Source organism: Manacus vitellinus, unplaced genomic scaffold (genome assembly GCF_001715985.3).
Source record: "Manacus vitellinus isolate BGI_N305 unplaced genomic scaffold, ASM171598v3 scaffold_31_pilon, whole genome shotgun sequence".
NCBI lineage: Eukaryota > Metazoa > Chordata > Aves > Passeriformes > Pipridae > Manacus > Manacus vitellinus.
The window spans coordinates 2,832,414-2,855,974 of NW_021940379.1; the positions used below are offsets into that span (position 1 = coordinate 2,832,414).

Genomic DNA, 23,561 nt, shown 5'->3' on the forward strand with positions numbered 1-23,561 from the left:
GAAGGAATGGCTCATTTCTGAATATGTCATTACTGGGGTTCTCTTTCATGCTATAAAATATGATCTTGTTTAGACTTTTTAGAAGTTCAACAGTAAACAGCTTTTAAAACTCTACATTGTAATGGTTTCTATGATACTGCAGGTCCAGGAAGTTTGTCCTCACCTCAGTTATGGACACTGGAGCCCCATCAGATGATGGAGGAGTGGTTCTTTCATCTTTCTTCAAGATCTGAAACAAATACAGGAGATGGTTTGGCTGACAGCTCAGAACAGGCCAGACAAAACCACCAGTTTGAGAGACATGAGGGAAATCTTAGTACTTCTGCAAACTGAGGTCTTTATGTGACAGAGTTAGATTGGGGTCTAACCTGGTCCAATCAAATCTGATTGGATTTCTGCATGAGTGGAGGATTAGACAGACAATGTGCATCTCTCTGCTGTTTGATAAGGCAGGAAAGGCTAAAATAATGAAAACAATAAAGGTGGCCTATTTTAAGCTTTAGTTTGAAAATTAATACTTTAAAGGTACATAAAAGGACTGCTACTCAGAATTAGAACCTGCTTTCTGGGGCAAAAATAAAACTGTAAGCAATTTTTGGTCCTTGAGCAACAGCAAGAACAAGGTTGGAACAAATCTTGCTGCTCCTTCATGTTTGGTAACATAGAATATATAATGCATTTACTTTTTGACTGGCTGTAGCTGGTCTGTTCCCCTCTCAAGTGGTACAGAAGGATGGAATAGGAATCAAGGATCATCAGCAATTTAAAGAAATAAAGGCCCTTACTCTGACTTTGGCGTAGTTCAGCATTTCTTGAGTGCTTTCATACAGAGGCCACGGAGCATTTATGCAGTAATTCACAACAAACTGGCTGTCCTGTTTGCACAGGGAAACAACTGAGATGAATTCCAAGTTCCTTCAGAATTTGAATTACTTTGTAGAGAAAGAGGGTAGAAATAAAAACAAACCTGAATTTTTTGCAAATTTTCTTTGGCTTCTTTCACAAGATCCAGCCAGACTTCCTGACCATAACTCCCAACAGAAGCTGAAGCCATTTTCTCTAAAATAGTGTTTGCTTTCACCTGGTATACAAGCTGTTTGAAAAAATAAACAGTTTCAGTTTGATGCAGTTAAGTTTAAGCAGACAGTCCTCAAATGACAAACTCTACACTTTTGTTCACTTTCCTTTCTTTGTTTTATTTTAAGCAACAGTTTCCTGCAAATGTGCCTTGTCCTGATCCAGCAACAGTTATTTTGATCAGAAGATGTACTTCTACACCACTTCTCCTTGCAAGGTTTGTTAGTTATTGTCAATACAAACATAGTTCCCCTCATAGTCAGCTAATTTTGAATTAGTTTTCGAGTAGTTTTATAAAGTAAAAATCTAAGTATTTGTAATATTTGTAATATTTTCTGTTGGGCTATAGGGCAAGAAGCTTACTCATAAATTCAGTTGTACTAATTAATCTTAAATGTATTTCTCATTGAGCAGCTTACCTCAACATCCAGTCCAAACTGAATTGCAAAGTTCTCTGCCTCGGTGAATTTTCGTTTGTGCAACAAACGACTCAGTCTGGGGGTGAAAAAGCAAAGTAAAACCACTCCATAGAAGTGCCAAAGCACAGATTCAAAAAAAAAAAAAAAGCTCATAAAATAGTGTTTCACAGAAAACAGTACCTATTTTCTGGCAAGGCTTCAGTTAAACTCCTCATCACAACTATAGAAACTGGATCTTCAGAGGGCCTGGGGGTGAGAGGGAATTCAGTGAGCTCCCTTCCACAGAGGGCTGTTTCATAGTTAATAATTGCCATTTTTATATAACAATGATCTGGTAAGAAACAAAATATTATCTTACATCTGAGGCTTTTCGTGAATTCCTTCCAAGAAGTAAATTGTGTCCTGGAACATGCAGAAATAGAAATCCTTAGGTGGTGAAGGAAATCAGCCCTGAGAAAGCCCAACTGTAATGAGTCAAGTGTGTCTTAATCTAGAAACAAACTCCTGCTTCTCTCTCAGAAAATTTTTGTTGGGTTTTTTAAATGTCTTTTTAAGGAAGCTGTTTACACAGGAAGAGAAGTAATTCTCTCATCTGAACTGAAATAAATTCCAAATAAATCCAGAGCACTTTTCTACGCTTAGAGAGCTTAAAATTTCACACAGTTTTTAGCTGTAAAAGCAGCAAGAACAAGTGACAGTACAGTTAAATATTGCAGCAGACCTGGGCCTAAATTTCAACTGTTCATTTTGCCATAGAATACTGTATTTCTCCCCATCCTTTGGGCACATCACTTAAATTTTTCTTTGTATAGTTCTTGCACAATTTCTAGCACAAGTTGATTCTAATCTAACAAGAATAATGTGGTACCTCTTCAGTATTTCTATGTATTAAGAGAATTATATTTCTTCAAAGAACAAAAAGAAAATCATCTAAACCTACTGTGCAAATCCCACTTTGAACAAGGGATGAAACACCAGATACTTCCAGAGAATACAGTAGTTGCATAGTGGGCAAGGCAAAAAATTTTAGACTTCTCATCTATTAAAAAAAGAGAAAACAAACAAAGAAATCAGAATTACTTTTTTTCCTTACACTGGTGACAGAGGGAGGTTTGCAGAATCGTTTCTGAATTCTGCTGCAGTTAGAGGGAAGGCTATTTTTGTAAGTTTTTATGGAAGGCAGATCTCCAGTTTGAGAAAGTTTAATTAAGCTTCAGATGTTGCCTCTCTCTCTCTGGGCCCATTATATATAATTAGGCAGGTTTAATTTAATGTAAAAAAACGTATAATGTTCATCCTGACATTCTCTTTCAGTGCTGCACCTGTAGGGAGATGCTGAATGCAGCAGAGCTGCTGCTCTGGAGAGATCTGTGAAGGTGTAGGTGAGAAAGAAGGGGCTGAAAGAGGAAGATCTGCAGAGGAGGTGTTTTTCTTTCTTTAGTTGTTTCCCCTCAAGATAACTTTGCAGCTGGGAATGCTAAAATATAGTTTTAGTGTGGGAATTTTTACACTGTGTTTCCTTTGGGTTGTTTTCTGTCCGTTGAAAGAAATGCAGTTCTCTCAAGGAGGATAACAGAATGTTGTTAAACACTGCAAAGCACTTTCCCCCAGGCTTGGGGGGAAGGGAGACAAGAGAGGCAGTTTAGAAGTGTAAAAAGCCAGCCTGGCTTTGGTGTGTGAGTAAGACAAGGCTCCAGCTGCTGAGCTTTTTGCCCCTGCTAAGTTTGGACTTAGCAGAGTATTTGTGTCCCTGCAAGGATGGAAAAAATCTCTTCTTCCCACCTCAGCTGTGAGTTGTGGCTGTCCTGATTAACCTGCCTCCATCAATTCTCACCGTGTGTAAGACAACAGCAAACTTTGCTGCTCTCCCTTTTCTGCTCACCATTAAAAACCCCAAACAAATAAACCCCAAATAATCCATGAAAAAAATCCCAAACAGCAGGACAGCTTGCCCTGGTCACATCCCAATAGCCTTCTCTTTATATTCTGAAATATAGATGGTCACATTTCAGGTTGGACTTTAAGCTCCTGAGAATTCTCTGTGCTCCCAATATTTAGCCATTCACCTCCTCCCCCTTTTTAGGTTTCCTGGGAGCAATTGCATAACAGTTGAGGAACAGAATAAAAGACAGAAACACAGATTATAAAGAGATATCTAAAGAGATCATACCTGTCTGTTATCTGGTATTGTCATGACAATCAGTTTAAGGTTGGCAAGCCCTTCCCTACAGAAGGAGAGAGAGAAAAGAAAGCAAAATATGCTGTATGAATCTCATGTTAAAAGTATGAAATATTCTTGCTTCTGACTTTTAGAAAATTGAGTGTTCTGAGGAAATATGTAAATTTAAATATGCTGCAATGCACCCAAAAATAAATGGTTTAGTGTGTACAGGTCATATATTTATCTTCTGATATTTTAAGCTTTTCACATAGATCTGATTTTAGTTTTTTTTAAACTGGCACAGAGCAATAGAAAGAGCCAAGAGTCTTGTCTTTTAATCTTACTTGGCAAGAAAATTGACAAGAAAAATATGAGAGCACCAAGGTTTTCTTTTCTAAGACACAAAGCTGAGGATACCTACAGTCCAATTATTTGACTGCTGACTAGAAAAATTTCAACAGAGGTTCCTAAAGATTCACTGCCACAGAAAACCAAGTGTTTGTGGCACATTTCCTGTAACTCCAGACAACTTCTCCCTTTTCAGAATTGGGGCTGTAACACTTCACTTACCACACAACCTGAGAAGAATCTGATTCTGTAGTTAGAAGAAATTCTTCAATATGTATTGAAGGCCAATCCCAAATTAGAGTAAGAGAATAAATATCCCACACACTTAAGATGTTCTAGATTAAAACAAAATCAGATATGATTTCAGATTTTCTTCATAGAAGACTTTTTTTACTTTTTGAGCAAAATATTATCATATTCCATAGCTTAAAGAATGAACAGGAGTAGAATAAAAACCCAAACAAACAGGAAGATCAAGATATTCTGTAAATATAATCATCTTTATTTTATAGAAGCTCTATTTTAAAGCTATTATTTTATAAATATGTTTAGAAGCTCATTCAAGAACATTGTAAAACAAAGACTAAACATTGCACACACCTCTGTATCTAAAACAAACAGCAGATTGTCAAGGACTTGAAGTTTTGCAGCACCTAAAAAGTAACAATAGTCACATAAATTTATTATTTTTCTTGGGAAACGCATTTGAAACAAAAACATAGGCAAACATAAAACTAAGCACTGGATGCCTATGGATGTTTAACTTCATGGGACTTCCCAGGACTGTGCAAAGTTTAGCTTAAAGTGAACTGTGATTGCCATGTCTCAGTTAAACTCTGCAATTCTGAAGCCCGTTTTTGGCTGTACCTTTACAAGAAGTGTTCTCTTTGGTAAATGTGTATTTACTAAAAACAGTGAAATAACTGAAAAATTGCTATTTTCTGCAATTAAACACGAATTCTACACTTGTCCATAAAACTAAAAAACCCTTTTTACCTTTGATCAGACTTGAATCAGCAAAACTTTGAAGAGTCACCAGGGCATTGGTAGTGTCCACCTCCCATTTGGAGAGCACGTGAGCTCCTTTCCCCTGGGAGGGAAGGCAAAGGAAAATGGGGTTCTACAGCAGATAACTGACCACTGATAATTGTTCTTCAACTTGTAAGGCTGCAAAACTAACTTACACTTGATTCCTATATTGATGTTCAGAAAAAATACATTTCTTTATTTTTAATTTAATCTTTTTCCTTTCTCCTTTCAAGGTAAGGGTTGGACTCTGTGATCCTCGTGGGTCCCTCTCAACTCAGCTTATTCTGTGACTCTGTGATTTTACTGCAGTGATTGGTACAGTCAGCAGTTTATGGTTCTTTTAAAAAAATATTTCAAAAACTCCACTTTCCATTCTTATAGAACATAGAGGCTGAATGGAATTACACTGGACCCACTGAGAAAAATCACATTGAATTCAACAGGCTTCAAAAACCAAACTTGTTTCTAGTCTAAAATAACATTTCGAAATATGTCTATATTTTAATTTTTTTATTAGTTCCCCTACTTAATTTATGCTTAAAAGCTTTGCTAAATTGGACCTTGTTATTGTAGCAAGCCTTTGTTGAATGGGAAGCTGACTGGAAGATTCTTTCCAACTCTGGCTTTATCTTTGAGCTCAAGGATGAGACTATAAATGGTCCAGCCAGTTCAGACCAGGCAGCAGTGATTTACTGAGCTCATGCAACCAGAGTGGAAATATTTTCCCCTCATCCATCATAACAAAGTAATTTCTGAAATGACAAGTTATTTTCTTATGAGGAAAAAAAAAAACCTACAGACAGGCTGCACAACTGATAACCTTTAAATTGACAGTGAGGAAAACGAAAGGCAAAAGAGTCAGTGCAAAAAGCTGATCAGGTTTTTAACCAGCTAAAGATAAAGTTTGTGGCAGATCAAAAAACAGCATCACTGACTATATAACAAGTGTTGCAAACACATCCTGAGTCCTCACCCCAATTATCAGATGGATCTTGTTCACTGTGTTGCTGATCACAAAGTCCTGGCAGGCCAGGCCATGATGCTCCTCCGTGGAAATGAAAGTTGACTTTATCTGTCCTTGTAACTTGAGATGAAGGGAACCCAAACAAATGGGGAAGAAAAGAAGTTGTTTATACAATCAGTGGATAAAACCTTGAACTGCTCATTTCTCCACGTGTCAATCACAACTATGAGCTGGAATAATGTTACCAGTTTGCAGGTATGTCTTACTTTCTTTGCTGTGGTCATGTCCATCTTCTCAATTGCTAGACAATAGGAAAATAAAAAAATAAAATCAGTGTTAAATAAACTTTTTCAAAATTAAAAAAAGCCACTAAACATCATGTGGGACAGTTTAGTCCTAACCTGACTATGCTGAAAAACACTTCACCCAGGATCTTTGGCAGTGTCTGTTTCTATTGATCACAGTATTGAGTTACAGAGAATTAACTAATAACTATATTTATACAGCATGAACAATTTAAATGATTCCAAGTATTCTTAAGTACAGCTAAGATTATGGCTTAAAATCCTGTTCTCTAAAGCAGTGACTGAGATAAAAGAATTACTGGCAAAATCTAAAATAATTTTATTATAGACTTAGTTGTGTATTGGTTTCCCTTTAAAAAACAAACTCAGATTACACAGAAAATCCCAACTCAGTAATTTATTCCCATTAGAAATGGCATGGAAAAGCTTTTATAACACAGCTCTCCCTGTCCCAGTGAAATCCCAATGGGTTTGTAGCTCATCCTACCTTCCTGTGTTTTAGCAAGTGGGAGACACATAATGCAGAAACATCCATTGCTTGTGAGAATGAACATGTGATAAACACCTAAAAAAACCCAACACAAATATTTCAAACTTAAATATTCAAGAGTAAGTAAAGAGAATACTTGCTTATAAATAGGACAGTGAACTGACCAAAAAAAAAAATCATCTTACCAGTAGATCAGATTGTTTTAAACAAAAATTTTGTCATCTTCAACAAAGAGCAGAATCAGTTTTGTTTGAAATGATGATTTTTGTATGCAGCTATCAGACTGCAAATTCTGTTTTCATGGCAAAACCACATTTAAATACATCATATTGTGACACAACAAGGCTGGGGGCTTATGGAAGAGAATACTAAAATCTGAAGTCTGATAGAAGGAGAGAAAAGGAATTCTTTCTTTTTGAGCACTTTCATGTTTAGCACAGCCTCAAAATAGAGATAATGAGTTCTGAATCTTTGTTTTCTATGACATTTGTAAAATAATTAATGAGACAAAGAATCTGGTACAGCTTTGCTTTGCATTGCACTTATTAAATGTACTTTTCTTCAAGCTTTCCTGTATTATTTATTTTGCAGTGTCTTTCCCTGAGAGATAATAAAGGGGAACAAAATCACAAGAATTCAGACAAGGGGGAAAAACAATCACACAATTCTTACCTGCATCTGCATTATCTTTTACAATAAAGAGGTTTAAGTAAGCCTTTTCTCTTGAAGAATTTTCAACCAAAATCTAAAATAGAAAGAGTATAAAGACTATTACTCTGTATTTTATTTTAAAAAAAAAAAAGAAAATATTGATCATCAGCTCAGAATTTAAACTTTTTTTCTTTCATGAAGTACTGGTTCTTTTTTATACATGCAATTCCTAAATATATTTTCCTTATTCGTTACTCATGGGAAGAAAAGTGCCCCTTTTAGTGTTTGATTAGAATGTGTGTTAAAAACACAGGAATGTTTATACTTTGACATTTGGAGGAAAGATAAAAAAAACCTCAAGAAAGTCTGAGAACAAAAGGTTTTCAGCAAAACCAAACACAAAAGTTACTGTACCTTAGTCAGCAAGGTTTGTTTGGATGGAATGTGAATAAGATGGAAATTGCCACTTCTCTCACCAACCACAAGAAATTGTTTTTCTTGACACATACCAACTACATCCACGTTAGTATCTGAAAAGTTCCATGGCAAAATGTCAGATATTAATATTTGGGTTTTATGAACAGACATTCACATTTGAAACACAGGAATTGGACAATACAGTGTCCCAGATTCCTTTAAAACAAACTATTTTGATTAAAGAAAGTACAGAAAAGGGAAACAGGGAGTGGGTTTGGTATCCATTATTCCCATTTCAATGAGAAGTTAGGAAGCATTCTAATTAAATTGCACAGAAATACTTAGTTCAATGTGTTGAGAAGCAGAATTTTTTATTACTTAGGTACTTATTACAATAGTTCCTTTTACAGGCTAGTTAGACATGCAAGACACTCGCTATGTTTTCCTATAAAAACAAATATGTGTTTTAAAAGCCAGTTTTCATTTCCAGCAGAATTCCAGAGGAATGAACTTACCAAACTGAACGTGGAGCAGAAGAGACAGCCTGGTGCTGTCCAGCAGTGCCACTGATCTGTCAACAACCACCACAATGCTGCCATCCCTTGAGCTGCACCCTTGGAGCTGTGGGTTAACAGAGACCTGGGAAGAGAAAGGTTGTTACAGTAACACTCTAGGAAATACGACAAAGAAGTTCTGGTGATCCTTAAGAAAAATAAAAGCACAGTTCTAGTGGATTGTACCTTTTCTGAAGATGTGATTTGCAGCAGTGTATCCACCTGGTATAATGCAGTGCCACATTCCTGTCCCAAACCCACAGGGAGCTGCACACTCCCTGTGTCATCGCTGAGCAGGATCTCGATGTCATTCCACATCTCGCCCTGGGATAAACATTTAGGGAACGTGTTGCAGAGCAGACAGCCTTAGAGAGTTACACGACCACAGACAAATCAGTGATTTCATTATCGTGACACTGTGCCGAGGGGAAGGACTATACAAGGCTCATCACGGTGAACTGTGCGTGTTTAGAACAGGGTAAACAGTGTGGATCCCGGCCCGGCTGGAGGCAGCTTGGCGAGAACAGGTTTCGGGAACAAAATTCAGGGCCAGAGCCCTCCCTGCCACGCTGTGGAGACCCCCTCGTACAGGGACCCCCATCCCCTCATCGGTGGAAAACCTCCACGCTCAGGGACCCTCATCCTCTGCTCCCAGGGACCCCCTATCCTCAGAGCCCCCGATCCCCTGCTCTTAGGGACCCTCTGCCCTCAGGGATCCCCCATCCTCTGACTACAGGGCCCCCGTGCCCACAGGGACCCCCATCCCCTCACCGGTGACACCCCGCCCCATCAGGGACCCCGTTCCCTCACCGGTGATCCCCCATGCCCTCAGGGACCCCGATCCCTTACCGGTGACCCCCCCGTGCCCTCAGGGACCCCGATCCCCTCACGGCGGCCCCCTCGGCCGCTGCCCTCAGGGGTTTTTCAATTTGGCGGGAGCCGGCACGGGTGCTACGGGAAGCGGCGGCGGCCAAACCTCCCGCGAACGCGCCCGCGCCGTCCCCGCGATCCCGCCCGCTCCTCCCCGGCGCACAACAAGGCACCGCGGGTCCCCCGCGCCCCCGCCCCTCGCTCCATCCGGCGCACTGCGTTGAGGGCGGGCGGGCTGTTTCGATCGCTGTTGCCGCGGCAGCGAAGCGAGGTCGAGCCTCTCGAGGACGTGCTGAGGGCGTAGCGCGTCCCCGGGCGCTCGGTCATGGCGGTGAGCGGCGGGCCGCTAACGGTTTGGGAGGGGGGGAACCCGGGGAAGGAGCTGCGGGGGGGGAGAAGCCGGGGAGGGCCGGGTCGGGAGCCGTGTGCGCGGAGGCACAAAATGGCGCCCGCCGCGCCTTGGGCTGCGGCGCCATGATGGGCTCGGGGAGGGGCAGCCGCGCTGCGGCCGCCGCCGCGATCCCGGGCTCCAGAAGTTTCTGCTCCGGGCTCGGGAAGAGAAGACGAGTCCCTGAAATCGAGGAGCTGTGGTTCCCTGGCTGCGGGGAGAAGCGGTGTGGAGATCCGGGTGTTTCTCATGGGGACTGTGGCGCGCAGGTTCCCTGTGAGGGGAGCGGTTTGGTGTCTGTGCCATGCTCGGTTTTCGCTTATTTTTTCCTTACCCTATTATTTGCGTTTGGTCCCAGGTCTTATATATACTTCCTGAGTTATTCACACTCATCCTGCTTTCTGTAGTTAATACCGATAAGAAGCGCCTCTGCTGTAGTTACCACTGCCCCTCATGTTCACGAAGGGTTTGGGAATGCAGCTTTATTCTCTTTCAAAAAAACGACGTGGCCTGGTAACGTATAAAGGTGTTTGACCCATTAATGAGGTGGAGAACCAGTAAGAGCTACCAAAGAGTTATGAAACTTCAAGTGGTTAATTTTTTCAAAGGTTATTCAGTAGTCTTGAGTGCAAAAAATAAAAACGCACAAACAAAGCAGGCTTGAAAGTGATAAAACTTTTTAAAGTTGACTTTGAGCATTTTGTGATGTGTAACCTGGTAACTAAAAGTTCTTGTTTTGAAAACTTGAAACAAATTTTCAATTTGTGGTGAAACAGAAAGAGGAGAACTTAAACTTCTGGAGAAAATGAATCTCTTTTTTATGATTTTTTTTTGTTTGCTTATATAGCTTAACCTGTTAAGATGTTTTCCTGTAAAAGGACTTGAAGAATTAAGTAGTTTTGCACTGACTGAAGGCACTATCTTTGAGGTTCCTCTGAAGTGTAGGCAAGTGGCTTGTTCAAAGTAACACTGAGCCTGTGGCCAATCTAAGAACTGACAATAATCTCACTGAACTCTGGCAGCTTTTTTATTGCTGGTTTGTTTTTTGTTACACTGAGATTTCCCTCAGGTGCAGAGCACAAGGGCATTAAAGAGCAGCACTGTGTGCAAATAATGAGACTGGGAGCCTTTGAAAAGGTGTCAGTGGGCTCAGTTTCAGCTGGATAATGTGTTTAAGATCCCAGCTAACTTACACTCTGAACTGTTTCTCTCCTTTTCAAGTAACTTTAAAATGTAAATATGTAGACATCTTAAAATTCCTTTGAAAATTCTTCTAGCTGAGACTTCTTGAAACCTTAGATGGGGAGGGGGGAAGGTGTAGATAAACAGATGATAGATAGGTGTGGAATGCCAGGTATTGTGATGACAAATAGGGGATCCTTCCTGCTATCTGTCTAATGTGCTAAAGTTTTTGGGAAGGTGTGTGGGGCATTAATAGTATTCAGAAGTGTCACTGGGACTAAAGCTCTGCTACAGGTCCAGTCCTAAGCTGTCAGTGCTCAGCTAGATTTGTGTGTACCATGCAAATGGAGAAGTGAACAGCTGCTTTATATCTTAAAGAGAAATGTTATTATAGATGTAAATTAATAAAGAACTGGCCAGATTAAACAGGAACAGCTGAAATACAATTCCAGATATGTTGCATGTAATAAAGAAATTCTGTCATTAATACACAATATATTAATGACAACCTGTTGAGGTTTAAGGAAAAGTAGCTGCTTTGTTTTCAAAGTAATGGATATAAACCAAATTTTGAGAGGTTTTCACCTGTCGTGTTCAGTTTACAAACAGTTCTATCAGTTGCAGCTGGTGGAAAACTGCAAGTTCAGGTCCTCTGCTACATTAAATTATCTTCATGAATAGCATTTCTGGGTCAAATAATGTCCTTAGTGACATCTCCTGCAGCCACAGGATGCTCAGAAGGTTTGTTTGGTTATGACTGGCATTGATGAGATCAGAGCACGAGAGAACAGTGAAACTGTGAAAGCATTAATGGGGCACATTCACCTTTTCAGGGTGTCCTGTTTCCATTCCATTCCTTTCAGTACACCAGTTGAACTCATTTACCTCTCTTACATGGAATCAAAGTAGTCTTGACTACACAAGATAAGTTTCTGGGTTTAGTCCTCCTACATCAGTGGAGGGAACATCTTGTTTTTGTTAGCAAAGAAAAATGTGATATTGTTGGAGCAGCTGTAAGTGACCTGTATGTGCTCACACACAAATAGATTTTTGCATAGAGATACTGTTGAGGTTTTTCCTCATTTAGAAATTAGCTGTCTAACACTAACACAATCCACCTAATTTTGTTTCTCTTCAAAGTTCACTCCATGCTTCAAAATAGTGTGGGGATTTTGTGAGGTCAGTTAGATCTGTTGGTCAGCAGTGACCTTGAGTAATCTCAGTAATGGAATGTTAAAAGGTGATTGACCTGCAAACACCATTTAGAGAAAACTGTGCATCACAGTTTAGTCTTCCTGATACTCTCAAAAGCACATAGAAAAAGTAAAGTACAGTCTAATGTAGCGAGAGAGTAAAATGTTATTCTCTTTTAGTTCTCTTTATTAAAGTCTTAAAAAAACAATCTATACACAGTGAAGTGCAAGTCTACAAGCTACTGCCTAACTGCATTGTCTTTGCAAAAAAAGAAAATGAGGTGTATCTTCAGAGGAAGTACAAAGTAAGTAGTTTTTCTCGGTTTTTCAGCCCTGAGCTTCTGGTTTTTAAACATTCTGTCCTCACGTGCAGGGTAGTGACACAGAACGAGATGGAGTAGCCCCAGAAAAATCCTCTCCAGAAAGAGAGAAGAAAAAGGAACAATCGGATGCCTCTTCTGGCTCTCCCAGAACATCAAAGCATCATTATTCCAGATCCCGCTCACGGTCACGGGAGAGAAGGCGGAAGTCAGGTATGGTTTTCATTAAAGCATGAATTGCTTGGAGAACTGAGTTCTCTTTGAAGCCATTTTGGGAAAAATAGGCAGACTTAGCTGGGGTAACCTGTTAGAATTGGGGAAAAAAATTGAGCTGCTAACTTTGGTTTTGTGTCTTAAATGTGTTCTGTTGAAACTGCTGAGGGAAAAATTCTCGTCAGTGCTGAGGGGGTTGGGAGGGGGGACATGATTGGATCACAAAGAGGAAAACAATGCTATTTTGTCTTGATTTTAATTATAAATGCTTAGACTGGGATACTTTTGCATTGTTGGAATAAAAATAAGGGTACCTGGCAAAAGAATGTGACTGGAGTAGCACATGGGTTAGTTTGTCACTGTCCCAGCTTAAGTAAATGCAAAGAACTGGGACTACCAGAGTTTGCAGAGTAGATGCTCAAATAGTGCTGTTTGTTTTCTAACTCTTGACTTTGGGGAGTGGAATAGCTGAAAGGAATTAGAAAGATCATAACCAGGTGATCTCCTCTTTAACCTGGTAAATGACAGTAAATGTTTTCTTCTCCAGATACCGAAGGAAGAAAACACAGAAGCCGGAGCAGAAGCAAAGAGGTAATTAGCACTTTGTAGTGTTTAGGTAATTGTACATCGTAAAAAGTATCTTGTAGTAATGCACATATGTGTAAACCTATAGAAATGACTTTATGGTAAGTACAAGAAATTGAGAACTTAAAGCTTAAAAATGGATATGGAGAGCCTTTCATAGTGAAGCATGATTGCAGCCATCATGTTGACAAGGTAATAGTTTGATAGAAAAATGCTTTCAGAAACTAGTAACTTAATTTCTTTCTTTTTTTTTTTTTTATTTTTGTGGAAACAGCCAAAAGAAAGAGTTCATGTGGAGAAGTAGAATGGTGTTCTTGATGACTTTCACAGAGCTTCCATTATCCAAAAGCCTTGGGTGGCTTTGTTCCTGGCCAATGTTCAGGACTTTCAATAAAACATACCCATCTACTTAAGGCTATTAAAAATATTTCCCCACCTGACTGAGCTCTGATTATTGCATCTTTTAGCTGTGAAAGCTGTCGTAACTTGACAGACAAGCTGAGTCAGCTGGAAATGGGACAGAAGCAGCAAAAATTTCAGAAGGCTGTCTCTTAAATAAAAGTGTGTGTGTATAGAGGGGAGTGAGAAGAGACAGCATCAATAACACCTTAAAAATAACTGGCTCACACATCAGAGAAGAGATTAAACAAGCAAACCAGGAGCATCCAAATAGTCACAAAGAAGCTTAAGCCATGTGGGGACAGATGAGGGACTTTAACTTCTAACCCGGGTCAGGAACTTCTCCTTCCCTCATTCCAATGGAAGCTCTGTTTAAAAAAAAAAAGAAAGGAGGAAAGAAAAGCAAAATCTAGGCGAGTTTTTGTGAAATTGAATAATCTCTTGTCCAGCTCACATGATAACATTTCTATAATAAATCATACTCAGCGTGCTAATGCGCGAAGAGACTGAACTGAAGACGCTGCAGACTCAGATAGCAAAATTATAAGCCTACTTCATGATAAGGTAACTATTAGTCATTCAAACTCATATTTCCCTTAAAAATATCTTAAATCCTTATGGGATATAGTGGTGGTTTATTACTAAGTATGTGTCTGAAAGATGGGATTTAGAAGAGAAATTTCTAAGCATCTCTTTAATGATTAAAAAGCACTTAAAATCCTGTGCAGTGTTTTGCCATGTTGTTGGATCTGATCTTACACAGGTTATTGAGCAGCTTCTAAGTTTCACAGAGTGAACAGATGAGAAGTGATGTCCCACAGTAGGTGTGCTGTTGTCACTCATTTGCAAGATTAAGCTCTGTCTGTAGACTAAATAAATATCAGTAATTCTTAATATGTATATCAGAACAACTACTTATGTAAATATATACTTAAAGTTAGTGTACAGGTAACCTGCAGATGTGTTTTTATGAACTATTAAAGGACTTTAGAATAAAACACTGTAAAAGTGGGAAAAAATACCTAATGTTCTTGTTTACTTGAAGAACATATTTATAAGTGGGTATATATTAATAAGGAGTCAGAAAGACTTGGACAAGTGGGTATAAGCTAATTATAGCATCTTCTCCAGACTTACTTCTTTTGAGAGAGAGTTCTGATTGTAGGAAAGGTTTTATGAGGAGTTAATAGGTTTAGATGAGTTATAAAAAAACCCAAAACGTTTGAATAATTGGGGTTTATCTAAAATGAATGTGTCATGCTTAATTTGTGACTTGAAACAGAACATTATTTAAGCATAAGACTTAAGTGGGCTATACTTTTTTTTGTAGGAAGATTTCAGAATAAACTGGATATATTAAGAAAGGGTGTTGATGTCACGACTTAGTCTCTAAGGAAGACACTGGCAAAAATCTGGCCTGACCTTGCTAAATATTTTTGGCATTGCAGCTATAAAAAGGAGTCTTTTTTTTTAAGAGGCACTGCAGGAAGAAATTGCGGTGTAGTGGAGCAGCATAGCTGTAATTTAAAACTGCTGGGGGAAGTCTGAGTGATGTGTGCTAGCTTAAATACAAAAATGGGATGTCAACCATGTAACTTAATATTTTGCTTTTTAAAAACTCTTGGAAGTTACTTGCTGACTGAAAAGAGCTTTGCTTTAAAAATTAATTACCTGATGATGAATAGATATTTTTTCGTTCTAAAAGCAAAATAGTATGTCTGCAACTATGTATGGATTTAAGGAACTTTCTGTGTGGAAGGGTTAGGCAAATATTAAATATTCACTGCAAATGTGTTTATATATATGCATATTCATACATTGTTAGGTTCTTAAAGATAGGAACTTATTGGAATGGAGACAGTAACTGAAAACAATAGTTGTTTTTGTTCCAATGCTGTGAACTCTTATATGGAAACACTGTAAAGATGCCTTGATGGATGCTCTAGAAATCCTTTATAGACAGTGGGGAGGAGGGAAAAGGGGGAAAAATTCTAGGATGCATTTACAGCTTTGGGTAGTTGGTGGCATTAGGCAAAGCAGCCATCACTCATGATTGAGTCACACTCCTAAGGTTACTAATGTTGCATCACAACTTATCATTTTTATCTTCTGATACCCATACTAACTCTCTTTGTTGCACTATTTTCCTGAAAGAACCAACTTCTTCTTAAAACAGGCAAGAAGACATGAATCCAAAGAGAAGTCCTCCAAGAAGCACAAATCTGAAGACCACAATGACAAAGAACATTCTTCTGACAAGGGCAGAGAGAGCCTAAATTCATCTGAAAATGGTGAGGAGAGACATAAACGCAAGGACAGAAAGTCATCCAGAGGGAGGAGTCATTCCAGATCCAGGTCTCGGGAAAGGTGAGTTGGTACATGGGATTATTCTGGAAGTGCATTTGCAAAAGCAGTGGTTGGAATTAGTGTAGGCTTGTGCAGAACAGCTCAAATCCCTCCCTGACCTGGTTTAAAGCATCAGTTTGGGCTGCGTATTTCAGTTCTCTTTGGGTGCATTTGCTGAATAAAAGTACAAAATATCTCCAAGGCTCTGTATAGGGGATGTGTCTCATGTTTATACTTGGTATAGAAACTACTAACAGAGCCTCCTAAACGTGCCCTGTTGTCAGTGACAGGAAAGCAAATGCACCTGAGCAGTGTCATGGCTCTTTACCTCCTAAATCACGAGCTTTCCAGGGGCAGTGCTGGCCAGTCCTCCTTGCCTGGTAGCCACCCAGCACACTCCAAGGACAGGAGAATTCCCTGGGGCAAACAGGTTGCTGCCAGCAGAACTTTTGGCCAGCTCTGCTTTTAGCAGAGGGATCTGCAGCAAACAGGATGTCAAGGAACAAGCTTCAGCTAATGATGGGCTGATGATGTGACTCACAAGCTGAAGTTTGGGCATCTCTTCCTGTCTTAGAATACCATGGGGAGGAGCAGAGTTTTGTTGCCTCAGATTTAAGGCTCCTGCATCAGATTAGTTTGGCTTTGTATTTGTTTTGAGATGTACACTTCAGTGAACATTACAAACAGCAATATTGGAGTATGATTGTGTACACAAACTGTGTAGTTCCCCTGCTGTGGCCGGTGGGAGCCTTCGGTTCTTTCCCCATTTCCCTAATGTGCTCTAGGCACGAACTCTTGCATGTGTAGTTTGCAGTCTCCCCACCCTGCCCTGATGCCTTTTGCCCTGTGGTGACAGACCTGTGTGTCAGTCCTTCAGTAGAAGTTGCAGCTAAAGCTGGGAACACCTGTAAGAATTTGGGCCGTGTGTTTCAGACGTCACCGCAGTAGAAGCCGGGATAGGAAAAAATCCCGATCCCGCAGCAGAGAGAGGAAACGGCGGATCAGATCCCGGTCTAGATCCAGATCCAGGCACAGACATAGGAGCAGAAGTAAAAGCAGAACTAGGAGTAGGAGCAGGTGAGTGTTACCTTCCCTCTGTGCTCGGTGGTGTGTTTGGTTGGACGTTCTCCGGGGGGCTGATGTACTGCAGAGTGGTGGATTTGCCAGTTCCTGTCTGTTCAGTGCAGCCAAACGTGTTTGGCTTTTTCTCAGCTGTGCTGATACAGTGGGTGAAGGGCTGGGTGTTCACATGCTCTTACAGAAACATTTGTCCTGGATAGCTCAGACTCCAGCTTTTCATAGCATAATTTCTTGTCAGCAATTAAAAATGCTTAACTAGTTATTTTGGAGATACCTTATAAAATATCATTTTAGAACTTTTGGCTCATAAAGTAAGGAAAGTAAATAGTAAAGAAGGAAAGTAAATAGTATTTTGAGTAGTAGTAATTGCCACAGCTCAAACTCTTCTTGGTTTCTTAAATCACAACTGAACTTAGCATTTCAATATCCTATTTGAAATAGTATTTGAGTGGTAAATACTGAAGGATAAGATACAGCTGGCCCTTTCCTGTGTTGGGTACAACAGTAATGTGGTTGGTGTACTGCTGTATTTATCCCTCTAGTTTGGGTATATATATCAGAAAAGGAAAGTTTAACTGGGAGTCACAGGCTGTCAGAGCAGATACAACGATCAGAAGCTAATCCTGATCAGCTCCACAAAGTTGACTTAAGTTTTCTGTGAAGTGGCACAGTGAGTGTGATGTTCAGGTGAATTTTGAATCAGGTAGACTGTTTCTTATCTGAATGTACTCTTCCATGTTAATGATTAACTCCTCTTTGTCAAGTTCAACTTGAGAATATTTATGATGTTAATTTTTCTCCCTATCTTGGGTGCTTCCGTTTCTTCCTTAAATTGTAGAAGCACAGATTGAAACACTCAGACACATTGGCTTACTGTGGGCCTGTTTGACAGAGTTGATATCAAACCCTCACCTGGTATATGCTAGAATTGAGGTTTTCAGCACTGAATAGAAGGAAATGTTTTCCAGTGCTGATAAATCAGTATTGTGGTGTAGAGTTCTGAGTCTGTCTGTGTGTACCTTTGCATTCATAATGCCCTGTAGGATTTTCTGAATGACTAAGCTGAAATATGACTGAATGACTACTACAGATCTGGTTTTTCCCTCCTACTCATTGGAAGTAGTTTGAATGCAAATCAGTGACCCTCCAGAGCTCCCAAGGAAGCGTTGACAGTGTTCCAGTTCGTGTAGTAGTGTTTTAAGTTGCATATTTAAAGGGTGTAGAACTTGGTTGTGACTACTCAGCATTACAGTGGATCACTGGAGACTTAACAATCTCACACTCGTGTGATGCTACAACATCACTTGGGAAACTGTTGAGAAGACTTATCTTTTTGAAGAAGTAGTTGTATTATGTGGCCTGTGTCGTATTTTATTTTGACATTCACTTTCTACCAAACTTCCAACTTTGGGGTGAGTAGAGCTGGGTCTGCAGTTGGTACACGTTACTTATATTTAGTGGGATTTAAGCCACCTTCAGCATGTTGTGCAAGGCTTCAGCTCCCTGTTCTTTCCAGTTATTGTAGGTAATATGCACTGACTGTTTTTAAAAGTCACTTTGAACATTGTGTTTAATGGCTCCATGAAAACTTCACAGCCCAGAATAGATTTTTGCTGCTGCAGTGGAATTCAAATTACCTGAAACAGAACATCAAATGTGGGAAGAGAAAGTAAGAGATAGTCACAGCTTAGGAATTTCTTCAGCTGGAAACAGGCCTTGTTGGATAGTCTCAAGAATCCTTTGAAGTACTATTTTTGTCTTGCAAATCCTAGAGAATTCCAGTAAGTGAGGCATAAGAGGGTTTTTTTTAACAGTAGGTGGAACACTTTGTCAAGTTCTGGGCTCAAGTGAAGCTTTTGGAAAAAGAATTTTGAGCAAACCTCAAGGAAAACTCTCCCCAAACCAGATAAACATGGTGTGGAAAGCATCTCAGCATAAATTCCCTCACTCCTGAAATGCAGTGTTTTTTGTGTGACAGAAGCATTTGCAAACAGTAGAGTTTGACCTTCTCTTGATGGTTCTTTGCATGATCTCAAGCTCAGGTTTTCAGGTGATCTGAGTCCTCACTGGCATTTAAACTAATCTTTCTGTGTAGACCCTCGTGGCAGTTCTTTCATGCTATGGCTCCACCTAAATGCTAGGTGGAAAACATGACACCATCTGCTTGTTTCAAATGGAACTACTTAAATACAAAAGCTCAAATACTTATTTCCTTGATGTTTACCAGTGCAATAAAGCATCAGACCAAAGACAAGACCAAACTACAGTAGTCAGCACGGGAAAATGAAGGTATCTTTGAAACATGCATTACATCTTATCTCAGGAATGCAGATCTGTCACTTCCCAGTGCCTGAATCTGCATCTTGTCATCTTCTCTGAAAAGATAAGTCTTGCCTCCTTTGTATTCTACCAGATATGTCATGTAAACAAGGATCTTTTTGTAACTTCATGGTGTTTGTAGATGCTGCCCAAGGTGCAAACAGAAGCAAGAGAGTACCTGTCTGCCATGTAAGGTTGCTGTTGTCATTCTGTTACCTCCAGTTAGCCCTTAACTCAGATGGGGCAGAATGGGTCGGATGATCCTGGCACATTATAGTACTTTATATGTGTATTTTGAGTGGCTGTTGTTTAGATGGGATGAAGTGTATATGTCCTGAGAATGACTCCTGCTTGGGATGAGGTGGAGAGAAGGCTATTCAAGGAGAATTGAACTGAATATTTTGGTATTTTGCTTAAAAATACATTTTAACTGGGTGCTTTTCTGATGGTCAGGTTCCAGATAATTCATGTTCATAGTTCTCTGCACAATCTCAGGAGCAAATCACATATTTAAAGCAGGTCTCACATTCACATTCAGTGTGGCAGCCTCCTTCAGACAGCTGTCCAAAGCACATTTAGGGAAGAGCTTGCAGAGGGGAGAGTAATAATAATTCCCCCAAGTACTATTCCAGTTCTTAACCTGGACCTCTTCAAAATCCTCATTATTAATATGCTTTGATGTCTCGTGATTTTAAAGCATTCTTCTAACTTGATTATTTTTAAGTTCTCTTGCAATTGACTTTACCAGAAATTAGAATTAGAAATTAGAATGTCCAGAATTAGGCATTCTGTTACAGTTGGAAATCTTGAGTTTTAGCTCTGTGTTGCAAGGAGAGTTTGGCTGTTACACTGTCCTAGCATAATCCCTGTGAAAGCTCTTGAGAGCTCTCCAAATTAATCACTGAGCAAACTTTTAGTGCTGTGATCAAATCCTTTATGAAATGTCAAGCTCCATATGTCCTTTGATTGGTTTAGCAACTGTAAAATTTGGTTACAGGGAGAGGAAGAAGAGAATTGAGAAGCCCCGAAGGTTCAGCAGGAGTCACAGCCGGAGTCCCAGCCCGCCGCCCTTCCGGGGCCGGAACACAGCTATGGATGCACAGGAAGCATTAGCCAGGAGGTCAGCAATTGTTAGGATTTTATTGATATGGGACGTAAATAAGCTCCTGATTGTTGATTTTTGCATGTCTAAATATTTTTATTTTCATGTACTTCTAGGCTGGAAAGAGCAAAGAAACTGCAAGAACAGAGAGAGAAGGAAATGGTTGAAAAACAGAAGCAACAGGAAATGGCTGCAGGTAGTTCATGTGTATTATATTATTCATTAACAGGAGTGTGAATGAAAGATAGTAAGAATAGGCTTATTGAGAGTATGTTATTATTAGCTGAGTGTTACAGTCCTGTCCAACAAATGTGCAGATTGTCTTGGTATAATCTTAACTTGGTCCATATACAAGAACAACAACCAGAAGGAAGAAATGTTTGAAAAAAAACAAAACCAAACCAAAAATAAGAAACATAAAACCCCAAGAAAAATGATCAGGATTTTCTTATCGCTTACTGAGTGTACAATGGAAATGTTGTGTAGTTAGGCCTGTACATGATTTGTGATGGTCATTGGACCCTTTGTGCATCAGAGTTTGAAGGCTGTTGTCTGCTCAGGGCTATTTAGAACCCTAGGGTACATTAGTTTCACTTCTGGTTTACTAAAACTATTGGAGATGTATTTCTTAATTTACAAACAACATTATTTGATCGTGCATTTGTTATTTGTGCATTTCCAACTTATTTCCGTTGAAGGGAAGCATTTGGGGAGTTAGGCTTTTTTTATTTGCTTTGGGGGGGTGGTTGGTGGTTGGGTTTTTTTCCCTCAAAGTCCAAACTTATTCATAGCAAGTTCCTTTTCTGCAGCGGCTGCGGCCACCGGGGGCTCCGTCATTAACGTCGCTGCTCTCCTGGCGTCGGGCACACAAGTGACTCCTCAGATTGCAATGGCAGCTCAGATGGCAGCACTCCAGGCCAAGGCCCTGGCAGAGACTGGAATAGCTGTTCCCAGCTATTACAACCCAGCAGCAGTGAACCCCATGAAATTTGCTGAGCAAGAGAAAAAACGGAAGATGCTCTGGCAGGGCAAAAAGGAAGGGGTAATGTTGGCTTTTTTTGCATTTGTGAACATGTTTGGAAGGATCTTACGTGCAGTTTAAAGATTCTTATTAGTGTGATTTCCAGCAAAATTACTTTCATACCTGTCAGGAAGTTTCCCTGTTTTAACAGCAGCCTGAGGTAAAATTTTAAAATCAAGAGTTGGACTCTTGATATCAGTTGCCTGCTGATACTGTGGGAAAAACTGAGAAAATATTTCTGGGTTTGCCTTTTGACTCTGTGCTGGTACAGAAGTGTTTGTTTAGGTGAGGTACCACCACACATCAGTTACATAACAAACTCCCTTAGCTTGTCACAGGCTGTTCCATAAGATGGGAGAAACTGAAACTGGTTCCCATGGCATTGATGGGAGACAGAAGGGAGGGAAGAACAACCCTGAATGCCTTCCAGGCAGTTCTTCCTGAATTATGTTGGATATAATCACAATAAGCAAATTTGGTTTTCCATAATTCACTTCAAGCAGGAATTCTGACAAGGTTTCCAGACCTTTGGAAAGAAGTACAGTGTGCCCAAGGAAGGAACATACCTCTGGTTTTGACACTGTGGTTAGGGAGACTTCCCTCTCAGCATTCCTGTGAAGATACTGCAGGAATGTCACACTTGGAAACCCTTTAATTCCAGTTGTGCTTCAGAATGGGCTCATTTTTAACACTTTCTTTGCTTGCTACTGTATTGTGATATTAATGGAAACTTGCCTGAAAGTTGATACATCTTTTCTTTTTTTTTTTTTACCCTGTACAGGATAAGTCACAATCTGCAGAAATATGGGAAAAACTAAATTTTGGAAACAAGGACCAAAATGTCAAGTTCAGAAAACTGATGGGCATAAAGGTAAAGAATTCTGAATGTAATCAAATATATTAATTGTAGCATAGTGATTTCTCTATTTATTTTAAAGTCTGCCTTAACCGATAAGGGTACCTAATAATACATGATGTAGTTATGAACTTTAGGTATTTATGAAATTCAGAAGTAGCATCTAGATCTGATTCAATTAAAATTGTAGAGTGTATCATTATGTTTCTGGCTAACAGAACAACTGTTGTGGTCTGGAACTAAAAATTGATTTTATTTAAATTTAATTTTTCTTTACTATTGAAATAATTATTAGGAACAGTCATGTTTAGGACGCAGCCTCTGAACCCCCAGAGCTGATGTCTGTGTTCTCCCTGTTTGCAGAGCGAGGATGAAGCTGGATGCAGCTCCGTGGATGAGGAGAGTTACAAAACACTGAAGCAGCAGGAGGAGGTGTTCAGAAATCTGGATGCACAGTATGAAATGGCCAGATCACAGACTCACACACAGCGAGGAATGGGATTGGGGTTCACATCTTCCATGAGAGGAATGGATGCAGTTTGAAAAAGGATAACAAAACATAAAACAGTTTTGAAGTTTGGGACTGTGGAAGGTTCTTGTTCACATGTTGGGTCCTTGTTCACCAAAAAGCTAGCATGGGTGTTGCATTGACTTTAATTTATTGAAAAATACGATTTTTTTTGTAAATATCAGATTAGTGATACTGGTGTTAGTGTTGTAATCAGGTTATGCCCACTTCCATTAAACTTGACAGAACTAGAGAAGGACAGTATTTTTTAGTTAAAAGTTCTACTTTTCAAACAAGCAGCAGATGGGATAAACTCATATATGGATATTTCGTGTCCACTGTCTTGTGTACTTTTGTACTTTAACCTTGTACAGTTATTTTCAATTCTTGAAACATGAAAAGAAACATTGTGTAGATGTTATTTAGCAGTCTGGGCCAATAGGCACATAATCCAGTGCAGAAAAACTGGTTAATAATAAAGACATTTTTTTTCTCTAAGGTCTTGCTTTATGTTAATTTGTATTGTGGACCAATCTCCAAGAGAGGTCTGGAAAATCTAAGGATTGTCAGTTTTGCTTTGGTTATTTTGAAGTGGGCAAAATAAGATTTGCAGTGTGGGACTTTAGTGTAGGACAATCTACTTGAAAATAGTCGCGCAGCTCCTGCCCGGTCTTTGTACCCCCCCTCAGAAGAGAAGGAAAACCGGTACCAAAAGCGGGAGCGAGTCCTCCGTTCGTTTGGTGACGACGGTGTTGTAGGGCCCG

General features: G+C 39.7%; 2 protein-coding genes across 5 annotated transcripts in view; one reads left to right on the forward strand and one right to left on the reverse strand.

Annotated features, from left to right (window-relative positions):
- Positions 1-9,168, reverse strand: part of KNTC1 (kinetochore associated 1) — a 34,711-nt gene extending 25,543 nt beyond the window's left edge. The window contains exons 1-18 of the mRNA XM_018076412.2: positions 8,602-9,168; positions 8,377-8,500; positions 7,859-7,974; positions 7,466-7,538; positions 6,791-6,868; positions 6,265-6,299; positions 6,008-6,118; positions 5,002-5,095; positions 4,606-4,658; positions 4,228-4,340; positions 3,667-3,721; positions 2,437-2,535; positions 1,855-1,898; positions 1,677-1,742; positions 1,497-1,572; positions 968-1,093; positions 786-875; positions 164-229 (exon numbers count right to left, since the gene is read on the reverse strand). Of these exons, the coding sequence (XP_017931901.1) occupies positions 164-229; positions 786-875; positions 968-1,093; positions 1,497-1,572; positions 1,677-1,742; positions 1,855-1,898; positions 2,437-2,535; positions 3,667-3,721; positions 4,228-4,340; positions 4,606-4,658; positions 5,002-5,095; positions 6,008-6,118; positions 6,265-6,299; positions 6,791-6,868; positions 7,466-7,538; positions 7,859-7,974; positions 8,377-8,500; positions 8,602-8,733 (1,551 nt within the window). The 5' untranslated portion in view covers positions 8,734-9,168. The remainder of the gene's footprint in view (positions 1-163; positions 230-785; positions 876-967; positions 1,094-1,496; positions 1,573-1,676; positions 1,743-1,854; positions 1,899-2,436; positions 2,536-3,666; positions 3,722-4,227; positions 4,341-4,605; positions 4,659-5,001; positions 5,096-6,007; positions 6,119-6,264; positions 6,300-6,790; positions 6,869-7,465; positions 7,539-7,858; positions 7,975-8,376; positions 8,501-8,601) is intronic.
- Positions 9,169-9,562: 394 nt separating this feature from the next.
- On the forward strand, positions 9,563-23,295 carry RSRC2 (arginine and serine rich coiled-coil 2). 4 transcript variants are annotated; one of them, XM_018076416.2, is made up of 10 exons: positions 9,563-9,616; positions 12,422-12,581; positions 13,129-13,172; positions 15,720-15,932; positions 16,845-16,988; positions 20,308-20,430; positions 20,529-20,608; positions 21,222-21,454; positions 22,215-22,304; positions 22,653-23,295. In XM_018076416.2, exons 2-10 carry the CDS (start codon positions 12,498-12,500, stop codon positions 22,830-22,832), a joined length of 1,191 nt encoding a protein of 396 aa, XP_017931905.1. In that variant the 5' UTR covers positions 9,563-9,616; positions 12,422-12,497; the 3' UTR covers positions 22,833-23,295. The 4 variants fall into 4 exon arrangements, with proteins under 4 accessions (XP_017931905.1, XP_017931904.1, XP_029816992.1 ...); XM_018076415.2 differs by having other exon boundaries at positions 15,742-15,932; XM_029961132.1 differs by having other exon boundaries at positions 15,742-15,932; positions 20,529-20,602; positions 21,216-21,454.
- The last annotated feature ends 266 nt before the right edge of the window (positions 23,296-23,561 follow it).

Coding starts and splice junctions, on each gene's coding strand:
- RSRC2 (XM_018076415.2), top strand. Junction 20,431..20,528: donor CAGGAAGCATTAGCCAGGAG/GTCAGCAATTGT, acceptor ATGTACTTCTAG/GCTGGAAAGAGCAAAGAAAC. Junction 22,305..22,652: donor GAAAACTGATGGGCATAAAG/GTAAAGAATTCT, acceptor CCCTGTTTGCAG/AGCGAGGATGAAGCTGGATG.